This window comes from Sinocyclocheilus anshuiensis, unplaced genomic scaffold (genome assembly GCF_001515605.1).
Source record: "Sinocyclocheilus anshuiensis isolate Anshui unplaced genomic scaffold, SAMN03320099.WGS_v1.1 scaffold183, whole genome shotgun sequence".
Taxonomy (NCBI): Eukaryota; Metazoa; Chordata; class Actinopteri; order Cypriniformes; family Cyprinidae; genus Sinocyclocheilus; species Sinocyclocheilus anshuiensis.
The window spans coordinates 807,572-832,150 of record NW_015548309.1 but is presented as its reverse complement, the minus strand read 5'-3'; the positions used below and the strand labels follow the sequence as shown (position 1 = coordinate 832,150).

The 24,579-nt window shown below is 36.1% G+C and overlaps 2 protein-coding genes across 4 annotated transcripts in view; one reads left to right on the top strand and one right to left on the bottom strand.

The window, feature by feature from the left end:
- Window positions 1-4,892, bottom strand: part of LOC107656286 (ADM2-like) — a 9,783-nt gene extending 4,891 nt beyond the window's left edge. The window contains exons 1-2 of the mRNA XM_016444049.1: window positions 4,806-4,892; window positions 4,276-4,496 (exon numbers count right to left, since the gene is read on the bottom strand). Coding sequence (XP_016299535.1) covers window positions 4,276-4,355 — 80 coding nt within the window. The 5' untranslated portion in view covers window positions 4,356-4,496; window positions 4,806-4,892. The remainder of the gene's footprint in view (window positions 1-4,275; window positions 4,497-4,805) is intronic.
- An 8,491-nt stretch (window positions 4,893-13,383) lies between these two features.
- Window positions 13,384-24,579, top strand: part of LOC107656285 (myotubularin-related protein 5-like) — a 66,138-nt gene continuing 54,942 nt past the window's right edge. For all 3 annotated transcript variants that reach the window (XM_016444048.1, XM_016444047.1, XM_016444045.1), the window contains exon 1: window positions 13,384-13,622. In XM_016444048.1, the coding sequence (XP_016299534.1) occupies window positions 13,568-13,622 (55 nt within the window). In that variant the 5' untranslated portion in view covers window positions 13,384-13,567. The remainder of the gene's footprint in view (window positions 13,623-24,579) is intronic.

The following is a 24,579-nucleotide window of genomic DNA, read 5'->3' as shown; positions in this document are numbered from 1 at the left end:
TATATATATAATACTGTGTATATGCATATGTTTGTGTACAATTTTATGTTTTTATACATTTATATATCATGCCTTAAAATTATAAAATTATAATTTGAAGTCCCATTGTAATAATATGCTACATATACCACTCTGATAATCTACATTCAGTAAATAGGTGGTGAGGGTGGAGATAGAAATAAAATTGTGAAAGGCTGTCTGTTGAGACAGCTAGTTATTTCAGTAATTAAATTGACCAATGTTAGATTAGTTCATGAAACCAAGGAAAATGACCCTTGTCCCCTAAACTGCCTTAAACATGCTCCAGGCATCCATATAAAACGTGAAATACTTGACTGTTGGGTTTTGTTTGGAAAAGCTTTACCGGTTAAACTGTGAATAGCAATAGTGAAATTCAAAAAAGTGAAAGTAATTTGAGCCTGTCAATGGTTAGCGTATAGCGGTAACTAGGGGCATTTTGAGTCTTCCCTCTTCTTGCGTTTGTTTTTATGGTTTTATGGTTTCGGTTCAGAGTGGAAACATGCCGCTTGAGGATGAGGAGAAAGGAATTCTGCTCTTAGTTACTAATCCACAATGGAATTCTGCCTGACGGATGAGTTTTCCATCTCAGCGCTAGCAATAAGGACCAAGCAGCGTGGTGTAAAATGCTAATGTTTATGTTGTAAACAGAGGACTCAAGTCCAAACATGACCGGCCCAGATTCCCTTTGAGTGGGAACCAGCGTAGCATAGAAAAAGTGAACTTTCAGACATGTTTTCTCCAAATTGTCAACTAAACAGCATCTTACTTAAATGACAGTAGAAGAACATTGATTAATCTGATGCCCTACATAATAGACAGTAACCTCGGCTTTCTTAAAACCTCTTTATGAATGATTACAGAGAATCACAAGTCTTAAAGTGAATTATCATACAGAAAGCCTCATAGATCTTCTCTACCACAGCTCTGAACCAAACGGCCACCATTTCGGTCAGGGAACGCAGACGGTACCACAAATAAGCATCCAGTTTCCGGCTGTTGCTTCTCTCTCTGCATATTCTCTCACAAACTAAACCTCAAGATATTATGTAAGGGAGAGATTTAGGCTATGTATTATTTGTAGCTATTCTCAGAGACCTGTTTCCTTTAAAAAAACATGTTTAAACCACCAGAATGGGCCTCGCTAACCGCCATGTTCGATTCAGGGACAGCATGTCACAGCATGTCAAACAATAAAATTCCCTGGCTGATATAGCAAAGGTTGCTGTACGTTCTGTGTACATGGATGCTTATCAAACAGTAAGTGAGTCCATGTAAAGAACGCAAAGTTCTCCAAGAAGAATTAGGACACTACTGAGAGATATTGAAAGGTCAAAGACAAAAAAGTAGACAGGGACTATTTTATGATGCTTTTATCAACCTTTTTGGAGATTTGATACACTTTTGTATGCAGAAGAGCAGCATGAACATTCTACTAAGCATTTCGTACGGGTTTGGAATGACATGAGGGTAAATAAATGACGACAGAAGTTTTAGTTTTGGTGAACTGTCTCTTTAAAGCCACCTGACATTATTACAGTAATCAGAAACTGCCTGACACAATAGTATTTATCAGTTGTTTATTGTCACTATGTAACTGTAAATCAACTAATCAGACATCTGTGACTCTATAATCTAATGTCCTCACCAAATATCACAAAGCCCAGCAGAAAATCATGCAGCTTGCATGTGCCACAATTATACTTTAAATCTGTCCTTGATATTTTGGTTTGACACATGAGGCATTATTGGGTGGGGAAAGTGCCAGAAGATGTTAAGGAGCTGCTATGAAAGCAAGAATAAGTTCGTGAGAAAAAAAAAAAATCCATTAAACTTTACCATTCAGACTGGAATACAGTTTTCTAGTGCAACTTTTCAAAGCTTGAATTATCAGTTTTTGTTTATCTGTTCCTCAGGTCAACATTGGGAAAAGAAACAAGATGAAGAGAAATGCACAGCAAACCGCAAGTGAGCACAGCAGGTGTCAGCCAGAAGAGGGCACACAGACACTCATACTGAGCAATTCATTCTTTTGAGTGCAGTCATCAACCAGCAATAATGACTTGAATGAAGACAAAGAATGACATTGCTTTAATACGTTAAAATTGTAGTTTTCAAGAAAAACTACTCAAGATCCTATTTCAGAGAGTTGCTGCCAATCAAATCCAACTGTAAATGTATTATTTTGTCAGATTTGTAGGAGAATTATACTTGTGAATCAGGCTGTTCCTTATGCAACTTTAACCTTGACTCAGAAGCGCTTATCACTAAAACAAAAAAATACACTGTACATTCATTTGTGTCACTTCAGAAGGCATGGCGGTCACAATAAAGTATTCTCTTAATCACACGATGAGCACCAGTGTCTTTTGGGAAGCGACTAATGACTTGTTTTGTAGGTTATGAGCCAAAAATTTAATGATGCAATGATGTTCGCTGCTTACCTAATGTAAAAGTGAACACTGTATATAGTAAAAGTTAGTTATTATCTGAAGTTCAGATTCTGAACCCATTTAATATTATTTTTTCCCCAACTCATTGGAAACAAACTCTATGCCTTTTCCAATAAAGGCTCAGAAAAGTTACTGAAAGTGTGTTTTATTCCTGGTCACAGTTGTTATCGGTGGGAAACTACCACAGGAAAAAAAAGTTCCTCAATAAGACCCAATAGAAACTTTGAAGCTTTTCTTATTATCAGGAAATTGAAGGGAAAATCCAATAATAAAATCCTTCACTTTCATTTAATGTAATAATACTTTGAAATCTATTTTTTTTCCATAATGTGCCTCAATCAGTTCCTTATTCAAAATAAGGCATTGGACTTCCCCACTGATCACAAATTTAACTGCTGGAATATATATATATATATATATATTGTGATCATAATTTAATAATATATTAATGGTATATTACAATATTATATTTATGTACATGTTTTTCATATTTCTATTGATGGACGTTTAACAGAAGTCATCGTTCAGAATGAAACAGCTCTGGTCATGTGATTCTTCACACCAGCATTCAATGTGCATTCAATTAGTTACAAATAGCTATAATGCAAATTTAGTGTATGAATGTATAACGATTTATTTGTTAAGCATTTTTATAATAGACCGTATGTTTATAAATTATAAAAAATATGTTAAAATGTCACTGAAAAAGCTTGCTTTTCTATTAAAAAAAAAAAAAAAAAAAAAAAACGACCGGTGTTGTGCCGAATTCTGCACCCCTGCCAGATTATGCACCCCCTCATTAAAATCGCTATTTGATTGCCTAATCCCAACCCCACCCCTAATCCTAACCCCTCCCCCACACCAACTCCTAAACCTACCAATACTAGGGGATGCATAATCTGTCAGGGTGCGAATTGGCAGCCTACTGTGAATGGTGGATGCGTGCGTTTATACAGTCACGTCTACCATCCTAACTGACCTTGTTCACTTCAATCACTATCCCTAGCGACACAACATCCTCTCTTTGTGTAATAATCTCCTTTTGTATAAAATACTTACCCGGTGCCAGCCTACTTTGAAATGTTTTTGAAAACTTCAGTTAAGTTTGTCTTTCAACAGGTGTGTTTAACTTTTTGAAGGAGCAAAGATTAAATTTGCACGTTTGACTCTTTTCAGCGAATCAGTTCTTTTGAATGATCCGTTTTAAAGATCACCGGCACGGCATTCAACATTGCAATAAAGCCGGTTTAGACTTTGTTGCTGTTTATTAAAGTGTTTTATTAATAAGAGTCTTTATTTTTAAATTTCATGTGCTCTTGTTCAGTTCATCAAAACATAAATACATAATTTACATTTATAATAAAGAATCTGCTTGAAAAAAGCTTTTGCCCATTTTAGTAGTATGCTACTTATATACATTGTTATACAAACTCAGTTTGTCCAGTACGGTGTCTTTGTAACATTTCTGAAAAGTAACATAACTTTTCAGGAAAGTAATATTTTCTGACGGTTTTCGGTTTAAATCAGTGATTTGATGATTCGAGAACTTGATTCGTGATTCAATTGTTCAGAACGGGTTTGTAAACTGGTTCAGCGGAATCATTAAAGAGATTCGACTCAAAAGAACGGCTCCTTTAATAGTACAGCGCAGCCGTTCATTCATCCTTCAGAGCTACTTTATACTACTTCACAACAAAAGTCTACACATACCTACCTAGGCTACTATATTAAACTATTAACATTCAAATCAAAAGTTAAATAGACTGACCAACAAATTGTAGGTATTTTAAAAGCGGATTCTTACCTGTTTCTCACCGGTAGAGCCAGCAGTTGTGAGGAGAGCAGGCTGATACAATATACAAAAACCGGGCAAAGCGCTCTCATCGTGGGCGAATAATTTTCTCACGCCCCCTTGGTCAGGAGGGGGCTTCCAATGCACCTGAACAATATTGAATTTCCAGCAAGTGAAACTTTCAAGTTAGAACAAACGTCCAACTTCAAGGTACTGTGGCGTTTCAACTGTTCCTGAAATGAAGGGGAGGAAAATATTAATTGATGCCTACTAGATTTTGTTTTTCCACGAGCAAATTTATAACACATTAGGCTATACTGCTAGCATTTGCTGTGCATCAAATATTTATGGTAATGCCAACATTTAACTGCATTTAATAGTTAAATTATTTAATATTAGCCTACATACAAAACTAGAGGGTTAAAGTCATGCTCTAATTAGTTGCCAACTAATTACAGCCTACTCCTTTTTCTTAGTTCAAGTTTAAAGCACGTTCGGAGTATATTTTATATAAGTGTATCATATATATAAACGTTACTGACCTTTATCTCAGGTGAAGATCTAGTGCCACGCGCTAAACTGTCTCGAGAATTTTCCCACGGGTGCGCACGCGCTCGCCAAGATCAAGCTCTTGTGAAGTCTGAGGTTCAGCTGACATTGACGAGTTTAAATACGGACTGGGCGGGACTACATTGCGATTTTTCAAAGGTGTGTCGAATCCCTTACTCACCCTGGGTCATGCTGCTTCTCTGAGTCACTGCGATATATGGGCAAAATCGATTGGTGTCAAATACAGTTCTTCTTTCTTTTTATGCATACATTTGCTTGATATTGAATTTTTAGGGCTGCTTGTAAAATGTAGGCTATTAAATGATAGTTTAAATGAAGAGTTTGGTTCCAAAACGCTATAAATACATTTTGATTAATTTGAGTAAAAATGTGTTTTCTTTACCAAGAAAGTTGCAAGATGAAAACCACTATTTTCTGTTTCAAACTTTCACATAGCATCTTTAGGTTATAATAACATTAAAAATTCAAATCCAGATTTTGATTTTCAAAGATTTATTATAAAATTTTATTATTTTTTCCCCCAAAATGCAATAAATCCATGACACGTTTTTTTTTGTTTTTCTTTCCAAAATGCAATAAATCCATTGAATCAATATAAAAGTTATTTTTCATATTGAAACTGTTGAAAATACACAACATAGTAAGTTGATCCACATATGACAGCCTCTGAACTTGGTCAATACTAATCTTATATGCAGGCACTGGACTAAAAAACATTCAATCAGTCATCGCTCCCAAAAAGAATTCAACGGGTCATCTTGTTAATGCTATAAATTAATTACAACAATAAAAGAAAATTTCATCATGAACATACACGAACAACAATATCACATGAAACCACAGAAATTCCAAAATGACATTTCCCTCAACTTCCAAAAGTGCATTCATCTTTGCCATGTTACATTCATTTAGTTGACTAGTGCTATACGCTGTATTAACAAAAACATTAATGGCATTAATAAAAACACTTACACTGACAAGCTACTCAATATCGCGTTCATAATCGAATGCGACTCATCTGCGATTATGAACGCGATATTGCAGTGATCTATGGCTCTGTGTATTAAATGCCGCTCCATCTGAAAGCACGTGATGGAGATTTACTACTAATCACAGAACCGGCACATGTTGAACTTACACACTGATCAAAAACCATAGGCAACCCTTTAAATAGTATCAATAACATCATTTACAAGCATTTTTCAACTCATTTTACCAACACACCAACATTCTCATGAAACACCTTCTTCTCTTTATCTCTAACATTGGTGTGAGTGTGCAGAGGGGATAAGGATGCTAAGACTGGTTGACTTCCCCAGAAATTCAGGAGGGCAGGAGGCACACTTGCACTTCTCTAATCAATGTGCATTTTAGTGATAATTGATTGCATAGACATTCTCTTCCAGTTGTCACCGAAAACCAGCACTTCTTTTGCACTTTTGTTGCAAAACAGGTGGTGATATCTGCAAAGTCATTTTATATTATACAATAAGTCTGTATAAAGAAGCATGCACTTGTGTGGAGTTTGAATGGGATGTAGTGTTCGTTGTCTTCTTATTTAATTTGCATTATTTTCACTGAAAACCCAATAATATTTAATTATGAATAATGAAACTGTTAAATCGCCATGTCATGAATTATATTATTTAATATTTTGGGATCTCATGCACGATCACGGTGCAATTTTAATGCCAGTTGAGCTTGTGACAAACAATCTTTGAACTTTGAACAGCTATTTGTGGTATTCTCCCTTTTTCCTTGAAAAATCAAAGAACTGTCACGAGCTCTTGTAAGTTCAGTTTTAGCCTCTAAATGATTTTTTAGCCCATGTTTAAGCAACAACAGTGCCATCAATAACAAATACACAAAATATTTAATGGGATTTCCTAGATATGCTGATGTAAAATCTAAGATCGGATAGTTTTCACTATTCGCAATCTCTTTCTTTTCTCCTTAGAAATGTCTCACGGCTCCACAGTTGGACATATGTCACTTATTCAGGTCAGTGTTGGACATTTGTTAAGAGATTGTTTTTCAGAGATTTAAACAAGTAAATGTTTAATGCTACTAACTGATTCAGTAAAGTGAATATACAGCGCAATGAACCAAGGTGACTGATTAATGAAGTAATTCTTAGAGACCGGCAAGATGTATGTGTCGTTGGTTGGCAAGTGATTCCATTTACATAATCATGAAAAATCATGTGACAACAGAACTGTGAACTGGAGCCAAATCTCAGATGAGAGCAATTGGTTTCCCCCTCTGATCTCTCATTAACTGTATGTGCCAATTAGTTTACATGAGTTACTACACGCCACAGCCAGTGAATCTGGTACAAACCGAAACACAAGCCGTCTGTTAAGCTATGGTGATTTTCTGAAAACATGATCATGTAAATATTTTCAATTGAAATTAGATTTAAAAAAAAAAGCTTACCATATAAATACATGATTTTTATAAATATGAGTATAGGAGGCCATATGATTATTAGAGGATAAACCAATTTAATTAGGAATAATAGAGAATGGCATGATGCAATGCCCAAAGAATGACATATGTGTACAAAAGAAGAATAGAACACTCATTAAAGTCACACATGAGCTTGGGCCTCCCAAAGACAAAATCAACACACTACAATATACTGTAAATAGGTGTAGAAATTATGTTATTTACTCTTGTTAAGTATGCTAGGTCTAATAATGACATAGATAGATAGATAGATAGATAGCACTATATTAGTAACCTGTTGTTTCGTGTTTGCTGCCCCCTAGTGAACATTACTATAACTACACTGAATAAACATAATCAATTTAATGAAAGATTTTGGGGTTCAAAAGAGAAAGTTATAGTGGATCACGTTTAAAGTTCACATAAACAGTATGTCTTAAACATTTCAAACACAAAAACAAACCTCTCCAATGATGGTCCTTGCGCTGGAATATCAGTGACGTCCCCCCCCCTCCTAATGGTAAATCCCTGTGTTAAATCAATTTGAAAACATGCTTGTTCCCACTGAGCTTGTTTCCCTTGCATGTTTACGATGGCCCATCGTCAAGTTTGAGAACACAACTGGTTTGCTATGGCTCACAGTCAAGTTTATTTGCACCGCTGTGATGGACAGTTGCGGTCATGTTTATTTTATGGCGCTTCTGTTTCTGTTCTGTTACTATTACCCATGAGCCAGTGCGCCTGTATGTCTGTACTCCTATATTTACACTTAACTATGGATCTGTGTGTGGGAATGGCAGTCTGTTTGAGCGGTTGTATTTGGGTGTGACTACAGGGGAACAATGGATGTATATTTCCAAAAATACCTTCTGTGAATGAAGACAAAGACATGAGACTGTGTGCTAGTGGATCAAATAGCTGGCAGTTATAAAAGATGAATGAATGCTGGTTCATCAACACAGACACTGACTGCTGCGGATGTTTCATCTTTTCATTCCATCATCCTCACATGACTCATTGTTATATTACGATCTTGCCATTGGACAGGATTGATCTGGCTGATACTGGTTATATTCTTCATTATGTTTATTAGACTTTCAATTGTAATTTAGTTCATTAGCAGCATAATCCACATTTTATCAAAGTAGGCTTTATTATGAGAATGATTGTTTTGGGTAAAATAATGCCAATATTCAATACGGGGCAGTAACAGTCATAAAAATGTCAATATCAACATAAAATTAAATAAGTATACATTTTATTTTATACTTAAAGTATAAAATAAGCATTCAACAAGATATTATTAGGGCTGTCAATTTAACTTTGATTTTTTTTTCTTATGAAAATGGATAAAAAAGAAAAAGCAACTGAAGAATACACATAATAATAATAGTTTATAGTTTTATGCAAATTATTTAGACTGCCTATTTCTTGATGCAAATTTGGTCAAATGTCACTTCCTTTCAGTCTCACATGGATTGTTCAGGATGTTTCCTGTAAACAACATGTTTCATGTTTTATGTTTGATGTCAAAACACAAATGTAAGAAACTCAAAAAGTTTAATTTACTATACACACAACATTTAAAATCTGTGTGAGAATAAAAAAATAGCAACTAAATAAATATTATAAATATTAATTTATATTATTATTATTGTTAATATTAATTTATTAATTATATTATTTATTAATTATAAATCCATGTATATTTATACATCTCTCTGAAATACTCTCTTCTCTTATAATAAAATAATGTCAACTTAAATTAATTTTTTATGTCCATTTATTTTTACAGTGCAGTCAGCTGGTAATTAACGCAAAAAAAAAAATCACCCTCTTGGGAATTGTTGCATATGTATATGTTGTATATGTATATTCATATAAAAAAGGGGTCATATGATGCTGCTAAAAAGAACATTATTTTGTGTATTTGGTGTAATGAAATGTGTTTATGCGGTTTAAGGTTAAAAAAACACATTATTTTCCATATAATGTACATTATTGTTTCTCCTCTATGCCCCGCCTTTCTGAAACGATTTTTACAAAGCTCATCGGTCTGAAAAAGCGAGGTGTGCTCTGATTGGCCAGCTATCCAGTGCGTTGTGATTGGCCGAATACCTCAAGCGTGTACAGGAAATGTTACGTCCCTTACCATATTGTGATGCCTGCGGCAACCACATGTGACGACCTCGGGCTGGACTCCGCTTCGTCCATGGTGAAAGCTGATCCGGCGATCCACAGTGCGAAGTTGAAGTATTTCCTCAGCGACCAGCACGGATCAGCTCCAGGCATGACGAAGCGATATGGTCCTCTTTTGGAAGGCCAAACAAAGTAGTTTCGCTTTCACAATGAAGCACACAGCGCCTTCACGACATGGCAGCGGCGGCAACAATACTACAGCGAGAATAAAAGTTACGCCTTCCTTCTTTCTTTGCGTGAACATTTGGGGCGGCGTTATGCAAATCTTCCCACATCGTGAGGTAGACACGTGGGGGCGTGTTAGAACGAGCTGTTTTAGGTAGGCGTGGCTGACTCTTAACTTTTATAAAGAATATCTCTTTGTATTTGAGACTTTAGTCTTTGCAACTTTACAGATCTTCTTTATGCACCAAGAGCTTGTAACACTCCAAAGAGAAAGGAAAAATTGAAATCGCATCATATGACCCCTTTAATAAATATATGTATTTTTTAAAACATCATTAGAATGATATGCTTTGAAACACTAAGCACTGAAAAACACACTAATACTGAAAAACCTTTTAGATAATAAATATTATAATAATAGTTTTCCTTTTTCTCGCATTAAAATTTAGCCTCCAAAACACTTTTTATTAGTGCTGTCAACCGATTAATCGCGATTAATCACATCCAAAATAAAAGTTTTTGTTTACATAATATAAGTGTGTGTACTGTGTATTTTTATTATGTATATATAAATTCACACACATGCATGTATATTTTTAAGAAAATATGTTACATTTATATATTAAATATATTTATAGATTATATAATTTATATGAATATAAATATATACATGTAAATATTTTCAAAATATATGCTGTATGTGTGTGTATTTATATAGACATAATAAATATACACAGTACACATATATATTATGTAAACAAAAACTTTTATTTTGGATGCGATTAATCGCGATTAATCATTTGACAGCACTACTTTTTGTCAATATTATTAGGGATTTCTCACAGCTCAGATACTGTGATATAAGGAATTAGGATGTAATGAGATGACCTATGATTTTCACTGAGCTAAGAGACCTCTTCCTGTCTATTGGTTTGTTGACAGGATGTCACATGACATGCAAATCCGGCCGAATAGCTCTACTTCTCCCAATAGGCTACATGTCATGCAATGGAGGCCCAGACCAGTGTTACCAGGTCCGAACTGGGATACTTTAATACTGTTGCCGCGGGTTGTTTTTCATGTCCGCAGGTTGAAGCGACCCCGATAACATGATATTTAGCCCCTGCAATGTGAATTTTACCAGGAGAACCCCACCAGTTTTGTTGTGAAATTCTGGCAGCCCTGGCCCAGACACCTTTACACACACAGACAGAATACTACCTTGTGTCTACATATTTGCCCTTCCTGTCACATGGCTCCGACCGAAGCACAGCCCACGACACTTCCTGTCATCTTCTCACTTGTCACTTTTCAGTTTCATAAGAATATTACTCAGCTTCTGTAATGAGAAATGACACCTTTTTGTATTCACGTAGAAATCTTCTGCAATATTGAGTTAAATATGATTTCAAGCTATTCAGGTTTGATAAATAATAACCTCAAATATACCATACTGCACCTTTCTTGCAGACACACAGGTGCAGTGGTTGCCCTTTTGGCTCGATGGTGCGATCGGCTCTTTTTGGGAACTGGATATGGAGGTGCCCAAGACTTCATGACTGTTAAAGGGGTCATATGATGCTGCTTAAAAAGAACATTATTTTGTGTATTTGGTGTAATGAAATGTGTTTATGCGGTTTAAAGTAAAAAAAAACACATTATTTTCCACATACTGTACATTATTGTTTCTCCTCTATGCCCCGCCTTTTTGAAACACGTCGACTTTTACAAAGCTCATCGGTCTGAAGTAACACTCCAAAGAGAAAGGAAAAATTGAAATCGCATCATATGACCCCTTTAATGTTGCTTTTCTCAAGGCATTGTGGGAAACGTGATCTCTGTGTCCACTTAGAGACTCCACTCATCTATCTTTCTTCCTTTCTCAGTCTTTCTACTTTTTCTTTTAGAATTTGCTCTTTTTGATTAAAATGTTGGGCTGTCACAAAATGGAGGGCTAAAGTGTCATGTGATCCACTTGAGAGAATGAAATTACACGACTCTTTTGACTGGTGATCTCTCTGGCCTCAACAACCACTAGAAAACCACTAGAAAAATTACCATATTTAAAAAATAAAACATATATAAATATAAAAATAAAATAGTTAAATATACATTTTTGTTTCAAATAAATAATTACCGCCAACTATCTGGGATGCTTGCCTTAGATATTCATTTACAGAATATTACAGTCAATTGGACAGCTTTTGTTATTCCCTTGAACGTTCAGCTAAATTGATTTGTCGATGACAGGCTGACAGTATAACATGGCTGTGATTGTTTTTAATTCTGGTGAGATAAGAACTCTGGGTCAAAGGACTTTACACAGGAAGTGTTGGAATTCTTTTGGAGGCGTGTCGATGCTGACAGGCAAGGACACAGGCCTCAGATTGTGGGATGGGGGGGTTATCCGGTAGGCCTTTTCAGCTTTTTCCTCTGTGATGAGACTCAAACTGTAACATTTATGCAACAACTGTCCAAATATTGACTCTATATAGCAAAATCCACGTGCTCATGGAATCAGTGCAATTTTGTTACATAAGCAATGACAGCTGAGCTAATCGCACATGTTTAGGGGGCTTGGGATGAAAGGTATAGGACTGAAGGGTCTCTATACGGCTCCTTAAGAAGAAAACTGTGCAGGATTTCTTTTTGGCAGTAATCGATTTTGATAAAGACTTCTGTAAGCAGTTCACATGACAGCTCTTGAGTGAAGTCCATAAATCATTACATATGATTTTATGCGGAAATAAAATAACAAAAAAATAAATAATAAAGTTGTTTTTTTTCTGCTTATAGTCTTAAAAAAACGGAGGGTGTTTTGGCAAACATAAAAAGTGCTTTAGATCAATTCAAATACATCTGGAAAGCATTTGTGTCGTTTTTGCATGCCTCCCAATCATTTGCATGCAACAGAACAAGACAAATAATAATAACAAAAGCTTTTTTATGCAAATTATTTATGCATTGCCTCTTTATTTATGCAAATTTGTCAATGAATTTGGTCAAATGTCACTTCAGTCTCACATAGACTGTTTGGGATGAAATATCTGAAGCTTCCAACAACATGTTTCGTGTTTTATTCAAAAAGTTCAAACATTGATAGTCTGAAAAAAATAGTCTGTGTGTGATCAAAATAAAGAGCATAGCAGCAAAAATATTGGTCAAATTATATATGCATGTATATTTATGTGGCTCTCTGAAATACTCTCATCTCACATAAAATAATATCAAATCAACTCAACATTTCAAGTCAATTTATTTATACAATGCAGTCAGCTGGTCATTAGAGCAAAATAAAAATAATACGTTTATTTTTTTTTTCTGCTTAGTCTTAGGGAAAAACTGAGGGTGTTTTTGGCCAAGAAAAATACATGCTTTAGATTTGTGTATTTTTGCATGTCCATTTTGCATCTGCATGCATTTAAACTCAAACATCATCTTACTTATTAATCTCTCTATTTATTACAGCTGTCCATAAAGAAACAGGTGTAATTGTTAATATTACATTAATGCATCATGATAATATGTTTTGTTCACAGTCACAACATTTTTTTCTGTAAAAGTAGCCTATATATGGTATGTGGTAAGGTTACAAATTAATACAATTTTAATGTAGCATTTGTAAAAATTTTAAATGTTTTTTTTTTATTTGTTTATAGGCCTAGTCCTAGTGTATCTAGTACACGAGCTGAATGACCACGCAACATTCCCTGACTGCGCGCCCCTCCCTGCCGCCGCTGAGCTCAGTGCGCATGCGCAGAGCGCTGTCAGGGCACGGCACACTCACAGCGACAGTATGGCGGCGGGCTGCTGCTGGAGGGATGCTGCTGTCGCCGCTGCCTTCACAATGTGATCGGAATATCGTCTGTTCTGCGGAAAGACTACAGTCACCCCCGAGGCCTGTCGCAGTGATCTCGATAAGATGACCAGGCTCGCCGATTACTTCGTGGTAGTTGGCTACAATCTCGATAAGAGAGGTAAGAGAGAGAGACACAACAAGCGATTCTTCCTCCTCCTCCTCTTCCCCTCCTCCTCCTGATCTGTTAGATTGAAGTGTATTAGTCGCGGTTTATTCACGGTAAACACAGCAGAAGGCGGAGGAAGAGAGACGCAGCCTCGACACAGCTGATTCCGGCCCGGGATGGGCGAGCTACTATCAGCCGCGGATGTCCCAGGCCTCTGGATCGCTAGTCCCGAACTCGAAAGCCGAACCCGAACGAAGTTGCACGAAGCGTGTGCGTTCGACTTGGACTGTCGATATGCCCTTCTTTACATGATTGCTTTAAAAAGTTTGCCAGCGGGTGCTGTTTTGTTGTTTTGCCAGGGTGTGACTGTTCTAATAGGGATTTATCCGTGAAACCTTTGCCACCAGTGATTGTCACGTAACAGTCTGTTATATTGTCCCATATATGTCTGTGGAGTTGAATAGAAAGCAAAAGCTCATCCCTAAGACATGTCAACAAACATCAATAGCATGCATCATGGCGCAGACGCTTTTGGTTGTGTCTAAACCTCATAAGTTGCTCACCTAGCCAGCATTTTTGGCCACCCGTGATACACAAAATGCTGTCTTGGTTGGCAAGACACAAGATTTTGAGAAACAGCTTTTGTTTTTGTTGTTGTTTTTAAGTGTAGCAGTGCTTCAATCTGCAGCATGCAGGGCATGTTCGTGTAAAGTTGAAATTTGGTCAGGACTTTGTCTTCTGGACTTGTATGACTTTAATTGTTTTGCAAAACACAAAAAGAGACGTTTCAAACAATGCCATGGTTGGACTGTGCAATGGCAATGAATAGTGACTGAAAATGTCAAGCTAAACTCACAATAAAAGCATCATGAAATGGTCCACGTGGTTTGTGATTCACATCGCAAGTCGCCTGAAGTTATACGATAAGTTTTTTTTGTGTAAAAAAAGACCCAAATAGAATTTATTTTGCATCATTTGACGTGACATCTTAAGTCACAATCAATCATCAGTGCTTAAAACAAAAAAACAATGTTTTGCAAAATTTCCCCTTTTTTATGTTCCGCAGAAGAAAGAAGATCAAATGTTTTTGAAACAATGTGAGGTTATAAGTGATGACAGAATTTTAACATTTTTCAAAAATGTTTTTGCAGAAAAAAAAACTCATACAGGTTCGGAACGACATGAAGGTGAAGTTAAAATTTTTGGATGAGCTATTTATAACTTTTTTGCAACATATCATTTTCCCTTATAAGTATTTTGATATTTCGAGTGAATTTAGTGAGCTTTTAGTATCTAAAATCCTGTTCTTAGTTTTGTTATCATGAGGTTGGGTGTTTTGGTGAGTGGCCTAGATTCATCCCATATAATAGTCCCGGTGAGCATGCATAATTTACCAACCCTCATGTGAAAGAAAGCAAGATGCTGGAAACTCGCGTTAAACCTTTGAAACTTTTATTTAGAGAGCTGCCTCCATGCATGTCTTATTCCTTATTTATGAGGCACACAAAAAACATGGCAAGTCCCTTTTTACAGTATCGGGGACTCATGAGATGGATATGCATGTTAAATTGAATGTTTTGTGTAGTGGTCTGCTTCAAGAGTTGTGTGGTGTGCAGAAAGGTCTTTGCTTTTTGCTACCCGTGAGGCACAGCTATTCGTATGTGGCCGTAGTCTGGCAGGATGTTGAAAGGCTGCATGCTCTGCAGAATGTCTTCCTTTCCTGTTTCTAGCCTGCTGCTGCATTTCAGCATCTGGTAAACAGACCTTCAAGTACAGTAAAGGTGTGTGGGGGAAAAAAGAGCTCTCCTGAAGACTATTGAACTCAAAAATAACATTAAAATACATCAGCAACTGTTCATGTTGTGGCATGCAATGCAACATAGCAAACTAAATTAATCTGAATAGACTTCTTTGTGCTGTTTCATGGGCAGACCTGTGACATCATAATCTTGTGATGTTGTGGAAGTGGTTGACATCACATTCATGATAAGTCATACTGTATCTCTGAAGACTTGGCAGTAGGGCTGCACGATAAATCGCATGCGATATTTAACGCGCATCTTGTCAGTAAAGCCATTCTGTAATAAGCGGTAAATCTCCATCACGTGCGGGCTTTCACATGGAGCAGCATTAACTACACAGAGCCGTTATTCACCGACAAGCTGCGCAAAACATGCGTAAAATATAATCGTGGTTTTGCGCAGCTTGTCGGTGAACAACGGCTCTGTGTAGTTAATGCTGCTCCATGTGAAAGCCCGCAGGTGATGGAGATTTACCGCTGATTAAAGAACCGGCTTTACTGACAAGATGCGCATTAAATATCGCATGCGATTTATCGTGCAGCCCTACTTGGCAGTTGAAAGTGTTGCTACACTTGTCTCCCTCGACACTTGACATCTGTACATCTCACAAGTTGAGATTTTTTAAAATGTAAAACAATGTCTAGCAGTTAGCAAACATGCTCTGATATGCTAAGCCTTGGTGCTTATAAGGGAAATTTGAGTTTGAATTTGGCTTGCAACATCTCCGGATTGTGTTTCTTCTTTTTCTCAGAATTTGCTGTCTGATATTTGTTTTACTCACATAAAAAGTGGCAAAAGTAAGCTTAAATTGATGGTTCACTCAAAAATCAATCCAAACATCTATGACTTTCCTTGTTCTGTGGAACCCAAATAAGATAAAAATTTATTTTTTATTTTTGTCCTACGTCAGGGTCAGTCACAGCATACAATGTAACAACATAATGATTGTTCAACTGATGACATGTCTTTATGAAAAAACCTTCAGTAGACAAAAACTCCATGAAAGAGTTGTAAAAATGACATGATCTAGGACCTTTATACAGTGTGTTAAGACTGTAAGTCTGTCCCTCACAGGCTCATTTTCATCCACGATAAATTTTATATGGCATTTATCCTGAGTGACTAAAGTCTATTAAAGTCAATGGGGTCCAAAGCAACCCCTTTGGAACCCATTGACTTTCATAATATTCAAATTATTTTGAAACAACATGAGGTTGTAAATGATGACAGAACCTGTATTATTGATAAAAACACTTTTTTTAAAAATATATTTTTTGGGTTCCACAGAAAAAAAGAGGTTTGGATTAACCCTATTTAGGGTCTGCCACGGTTATGAAATTTGGCTGACGATTAATTGTCTAAAAAATAATCACATTTATTGCGATTAATTGTCTGTTTTAAGGCTTTGGCGATTATGCCGATTATGCCGATTATCACGATTAATTGTCTGTTTTTTATGGCTTTAATTATATAATTGGGAATAATTTAAGCGTTCAGTAAATAATTATGATGTTATCTTTACTGTGTTTGTGGAACTAATGGTCACTCTTTTAAACTTTTTGTTAAACACAATCCACTAAATACTCACTTCCTCATTACTGAGAAAAACTACATTTAAAATAAAGATTCTAAGAATCGGCCAATACCGATCCAACACCAGCGCAATCTTTTTTCTACACCACTACATAATATCAATACTGTGTTTGTGGAACTAATGGTCACTCTTTTTTTAAACCCTTTGTTAAACGCAATCCACTAAATACTCACTTCCTCATTACAGTGAAAAACTACATTTGAATAAAAATATATAAGCTATGAAATTAAACTAGCTGACTGTATAATTTAGCAGCAGAAACAATATCTCGAAAAAAATCTTTGGTGCATACAATTTAAACATGTTTATTCTGTTAACTATTTGAATGAATGAATGAATGGTGCATTTATATGCATCATTCATTCATTCATTCATTCATTCATTCATTTGTATTCTTACAAAATACATTAATGAAAATAAGATAGAAATCATGAGAAAAAGAAAGGCTTCTAATAATCTTTCTGTGTGCAAAACTTTGATAAAATAATTTAAGCGTTCAGTAAATAATTATGATGTTATCTTTACTGTGTTTGTGGAACTAATGGTCACTCTTTTAAACTTTTTGTTAAACACAATCCACTAAATACTCACTTCCTCATTACTGAGAAAAACTACATTTAAAATAAAAATATATAAGCTATGAAATTAAACTAGCTGACTGTATAATTTAGCAGCAGAAACAATATCTCGAAAAAAATCTTTGGTGCATACAATTTAAACATGTTTATTCTGTTAACTATTTGTATTCTTACAAAATACATTAATGAAAATAAGATAGAAATCATGAGAAAAAGAAAGGCTTCTAATAATCTTTCTGTGAGCAAAACTTTGATAATGTAAAACGCTTCAAACAGAGCGGCACAAAGCTTTTATGCACATCTAGGGTGCAGAATGATGTGCTTGAAGCAACATAAGTCACAGCGCGCTGCACTGCACACGGTACAAACAAAGAGAAGTATTTACAAGATAGTTATTACAGGATGTAATTTTATGCGAATCCCCAGACCTTTATCTACACATCAAGTATTATAATGGAAATATATCATCTTGGAAAGAGAGTTTTACCGTGCTGACTCTCATAAATGAACGTGACGTTTGTTTGAATGCTGAGCGGAGACTAACTGACAGGTGCAGCAGAAGGAAGATCAATTTCTGTAAACTTAAATTTAACAATGTAAATACAATTTTGTCCCTCACATTAAGATATGGAATGGCTTCAGATGATATAGGCTATAAAGTGCATGAAAAGCAAACTGGTGCTCTTCTGTTTCTTTTGGTGTATGACTCCCCCTTGTCTCGTATAAAAAGCACAATAATCGTCTGAAACAACCGCGGTTAGATCAAATAATCGCGATTAGATGGTTATTTAATTATCGCGACAGGCCTAACCCTATTGACTTTCATTGTATGGACAAAAAAGTAGACACCTTTCAAAATAGAATAGAAAGTCATTTTTGGGTGAACTGTCCCTTTAAGTCATGTTATATTTATCTCTATCTGACGCATGTATCTCACTGGTATTATCTCTGAAACCATGTCGTGAATGTGAACCTGGACATGTTCCAAAGGATTTTTATAAAGTGCTCTTGAAGTAGTACCTACTTAACACCCAGAGGGCTGGAGCTCTTAAATGAGATAACCTCACTCAGTTTTGATTACCAGTGCAGAACATGTCCAGCTGACCCATGGGCCATGTCCCCATCTCAGGCCCTTTGTCTTAGTCTCCAGCATTCATATAGCCCACAGTGTCAGATATTCTTCCATCCCTAAATCACCATTCTTGAGCCAGAATGGCTACATCACTGGAGGGCAGTGAGCTGTCGGGGTGGAGTCGCCCAGCGTCTGTTGTAAAACTGTGCAATGCCACTTGTCCACTCGATTTCCAGGCCCTGCGAGGAGAACGGGGTTGAATAGGATTCTCTGGCTGAAGGGCTTTCTGTTTAAAAACAGGAAATGGGAGTTGAGGCTCTAGGGAGAAGACATGATTGAGTGAGAATCCAGATTCTCCTCAGCATTGCAGAGTGAGAAAATGGAGGTCCAGAGTTTGGGGTGGGTCCCGCTAGAAGTGGACATCCATGGTAATGTCTTTTGGGGTTCGCCGTACAGCTCGCCCCCCCCCCGGCTTCTCTCCCTCTCGCGCCTCTTTCTCTCACTCTCTCTTGACGCTTTTTCTTGGGAGGAGCCGGTTGAAAACAGAGAGGCCCTAAACAAAAGAGGAGAGCGTTTGTTCTGTTGCACACTCTTTGTGAGAGTTGTCTCTGCCAGTCTGTTTTCTTGGTTAACCCTTGTGTGCTGTTGGGAATATGTGTTAAAATGTTTGTCTGCATGGGAACTAAATGATGTGTAGTAATCCATTTTTTGTGTATGTGTGAATCTAAAGTATATAGTGCAACCAGTGTTGATTCTAGTGAGTTGATTATTTTTAGAAAAACTGACACATACAGTTTACAACTACTAATGGTGAGACTTGAATATTGTATATATATATATACAGGTGCATCTCAATAAATTAGAATGTCGTGAAAAAGTTCATTTATTTCAGTAATTCAACTCAAATTGTGAAACTTGTGTATTAAATAAATTCAATGCACACAGACTGAAGTAGTTTAAATCTTTGGTTCTTTTAATTGTGATGATTTTGGCTCACATTTAACAAAAACCACCAATTCACTATCTCATAAGTATTCATACCCTTATCTGGGACAGTTGAAATTTAGCTCAGGAGCATTCGTTTTGCTTGTAGATATTACTACACTTCAAGTGAAGTTAACCTGTGGCAAATTCAATTGAATGAATATGATTTGGAAAGGTACACGTCTTAATAATAGGTCTAACAGCTAATAATGCATATCAGAGCAAAAACCAAGCCCCCTGAGGTCAAAAAAACTGCCTGTAGAGCTCAGAAACAGGTTTGCGTCAAGCCACACATCTGGAGAAGAGTTCAGAAAAGCATTCTGCTTGAAGGTTCACAGAAGCATGCAATCGCTGTTACCCTTAATGGAAGAAGTTTGAAACAAACAGGACTCTTCATAGAGCTGGCCTCCTGGCCAAACTGAGCAATTGATGGAGAAGGGCTTTGGTTTGAGTAGTGACCAAGAACCTGATGGTCACTCTAGTTGAGCTCCATGATTATATTTGGAGACAGGAGAAATCTACAGAAGGACAAACATCACTGCAACACTCCACCGATCTGGGCTTTATGGCGGTATGGTCAAACTCAATCCTCTCTTCAGTGAAGACACAGTGAAGACACATGAAGCATCGTGTTTGAGGAAACCAGGCACTGCTCATCACCTGCAGAGTACCACCCCAAAAGTAAAGCCTCATGCTGTGGGGCTGTTTTTCAGCGGCGGGACTGAGGGACTCATCAGAGTAGAAGAAATGCTCAATGCACCAAAATATTGAGATAGCCTTAATGAAAACCTAGTCTAGAGCATTCAGAACCTCAGACTGGGCAGAAGGTTCACCTTCCAGCAGGACAATGACCCTAAGCACACAGCAAGAGTGGCTTATAGACCACTGTGTAAATGTCCTTGAGTGGCCCAGCCAGAGCCTGGGATTGAACCCAGTCAAGTATTTCTGGAGAAACCAGAAAATGTGTGTCCGCCCCCATCCAACCTGACAGAGCTTGAGAGGTGAAGAGATGAGGAGAAGGATGGCAGATAATTGCCAAATGCTGATGAGCAAAGCTTGTCGCATCAAACAAAAAAAGACTTGATGCTGTAAAGGTGCTTCAGCAAAATATTTAGCTATTTATTTCAGTTTTTTTTTTTTTTAATTTGAATACATTTACGAAGTTGTGACAATTCTGTTTTTGCTTTGTCAGTATGGTGTACGGAGTGTTGAAATTAAGCATAGACCATTTATCTTGTTTCAAATGTTTATTTTGTCATCATTTGCTATATCCAGCAAAGTAAACTAAAAGATTGAAGGGTGATTCTCAAAAATCTGTATTTTCTGCAAGCTTTTTTCAAGATAAATGTAGATGTCTTTCCAAAAAAGGACTTCAAAGGGACACCAAAGAACCAAATAATATAAGAAGCCCATATAAGCACATATGAAAGAAAAAAAAATCTTAATTGTATAGTATGTGTACAGTGCAACAGCAAAGAGCTTTTTTTTACATTTTAGATTAGCCAAGTTGCGATACCGAACAGGACCACATGGAGATGCCAAAAAAAACTAAACCAACCGCCTGCTGACTGTATATATCTACTACAGTACACGGATCCATTCCGTATAACTAAACACAGCAACATAAAAATGGCAAATCAAAACATTATCGTGAATGTGTGTTGAAACAACGTGAATGTATGGAAATGTCTGTGCCTGTGCATAAATACAATGTGCATCAAGAGCACTCATACACGCATTATTATAACGGACTCACGCGTGCTTACTGTACGACTCCTGTACGCCACCACATATATATATATATATATGTATATATATATATATATATATATATATATATATATATATATATATATATATCATATACATTTATCTCATATATATGTATATGATGTATGCATTGCATACACTGCCATTCAAAAGTTGGTGATCAGTAGGATTTTTAATGTTTTTTTAAAGAAGTCTCTTATGCTCATTAAAGCTGCATTTATTTGATCAAAAATACAGAAAAAACAGTAATATTGTGAAATAGTATTGCAATTTAAAATAATGGCTTTCTATTTAAATATACTTTAAAATATAATTTATTCCTTTGATGAAAAGCTGAATTTTCAGCGGCCATTACTCCAGTCTTTACTCCAATGCCACATGACCCTACAGAAATCATTTTAATTTGTTTGATGCTTTTTTTAATTTTTATTAAATTGTTTTTATAAAGGGGTGGCTTACCCACAGCGCCCCGCCTTTAACAGATCAGCTCTCTGTCAGCCTTAGATAAACGCACTGACTCAGCCGGACGTCTAGAAATATTCACCAGTCGAGTACAGATTCTTATTCATGAGGAAGAATAAGGCTGAAGGGGGCCATGGCGTGATACGCCGTCCGCTCTGTGTTACCATGACTCCCCATTTCTGCTCATCTGGCTGGACTATAAACAGCTCTGTGCTGAGGAAAGGGTGGCTGGGGTCGTGGATACAGAAGCCCGGTCCCCATGCCTGCAGCGTATGGCCGCAAAGCTCTGATGGCCAGCTGGTGGATGAATACTTCTCATTCATGTGGCAGCCGAGGGGCTAGAGGGCAATGGAGATTGCCATCATTCTGGTAGACACACACACACATTTTCCGTCTCTTTTTGTCTTTGAAAGAGTTTGCATGCATTTGATTGTATGCATATGCACAGTCACACACTGTATAGACAAAATCAAGTATACATTTGAAACTCCTTGTCGTTAAGTTTCATTATGATTGTGGTGAACTCACATGACACTGTTGGGCTGCTGTCCCAGGGCCGGTGTGAGAGAGTTTCGGGTAAGTTGATGGAACTGTCACATGCCTCCTTGGGTCAGCACTGTATTGTCCTCTTATATTTGTTAATCTTCTACATGTGCTTGCAAACCCAAATATTTGGTTTGGTGTGATTAGGCCTATATTGTTTCAAATTGTAGTTGCAGTTTAAAGCTGTCACCAAAGTTATGTATATTATATGGCTTATGTAGATGAGGTTTTGAAGAAATTGTGAGAGTGATCGTCTTTGATGTATGATTACAAATAGTTTGAAAGTGCGTATTTAATTAATGTACTGCATTTCCTACCATTGTTTTCCTAGAAGAATGTGTTTTATTTGAATTTTATTTATAGTTACATTTATATGTCCATAATTTCAATTATTATTATTTTGGTACTTTTAGTGATGTATTATAGTATGTACTTAGTAACAATGAATATGCAAGCTGAAAAAAATCAGTTGAGTAGTTGAGTAAATAATTTTATATTTCTTGTTATTGCAAATTTAAAAACTAGATTAGTATTTAAATTTAAAAAATATAAACTACAGTTCTAAAGTTTGGGGTCAGTAACATTTTTTTTTGAAAGAATAATACTTTTATTCTGCAAAAATGCATTAAATTGATCAAAATAACAGTAATTTAAATCAATTTAATGGATCCTTGATATATATTTTTTTTCAAAAAGCGCTGTTCTTTTGAACTTTGTATTCATCATAGAAAATGTGCCTGAAAAATGTTTCTGATTTCTACAAAAATATTAAGCAGCACAACTGTTTTAAACATTGATAATAATAAGAAATGTTTCTTGAGCACCAAATCAGCATATTACAATGATTTCTGAAAGGTCATGCAACGCTGAAGACTGGAGTAATGATGCTGAAAATTCAGCTTTGCCATCACAGGAATGAAATGCATTTTAAATTAAAATAGAACAGTTATTTTAAATTATAACACTATTTCACAATATTACAATTTTACTGTATTTTTGATTTAAACAAATTTTTAGATTTAAGAAAGTGACATTTCAAAAACATTAAAGACTTTTATAGACCCAAAACATTTGAACAGTAGTCTATAATTCATGTTTATTATTTTATATTTATAATAAAAATGTAAATGTTATTTCTAGCTTATGTGACAATACGTTGCAAAAAATGAATGTATTTTTTGGCAGGGCAAGTGAATATCTGAACTATGGACCCGACATCAGACAAATCCTTACTGTTCAGCTCTGGCTTTTACTTCTCACACATGCACAAACACAAAATACTTAGATCTGGTTATGGAACGTAGTAGGGCTGGGTTTTGACACAAATTTCACGATTCGATTCGATTCTCATTCACAAGCTTTCGATTCGATTACCTAGGGCTGGACAATAATTCAATATCAATATGTATCGCGATATAATTTTTTTCAATAACGGTGATATGATTTTTAAACACATTTCCGATATTTCTATATACATTACCAGTTTCCCATACATTGATTTATTTGTGCCATTTGACTTCGTTGAATAAACATGAGCACTGCACGTTTCAAAATCATAACACGGCGCGGGTGTTTTATATGAATGTATCTCTGAAGGGAATTGACTGTCTTCAGAAAAGTTTCGATGGCATTTTCATTTGATCTGATAAAGTAGCATTCATGAGCGGAGCTGCTTTGATTACAGCCATTACTGGAGAAACCGCTAGTTTTATCACTCTAAAAGCGCCTCCTGCTGGCAGAGAATGAGTTTGCATTTTAAATAAGCCCGTCTCCAGCAACATTTCCAGTTTTTGTTGTTGTTCAATTTTTTTGTTTTCTGAAGCGACTCGGAGCACTTTTCATGCCCTTTTTTCTGGCTGAAGCACATTTGTTTCAATCTATAAGAATAATCAGCCTACACTACCAGTCAAAAGTTTTTGAACAGTAAGATTTTTAATGTTTTTTTTTTGTTTTTTTTTTATAATTCTCTTCTGCTCACCAAGGCTGCATTTATTTGATCCAAAGTACAGCAAAAACAGTAAAATGTTGAAATATTTTTACTATTTAAAATTGCTTTCTATTTGAATAGATTTTAAAATGTAATTTATTCCTGTGGTCATACATAGGTAAATTTTCAGCATCATTACTCCAGTCTTCAGTGTCACATGATCCTTCAGAAATCATT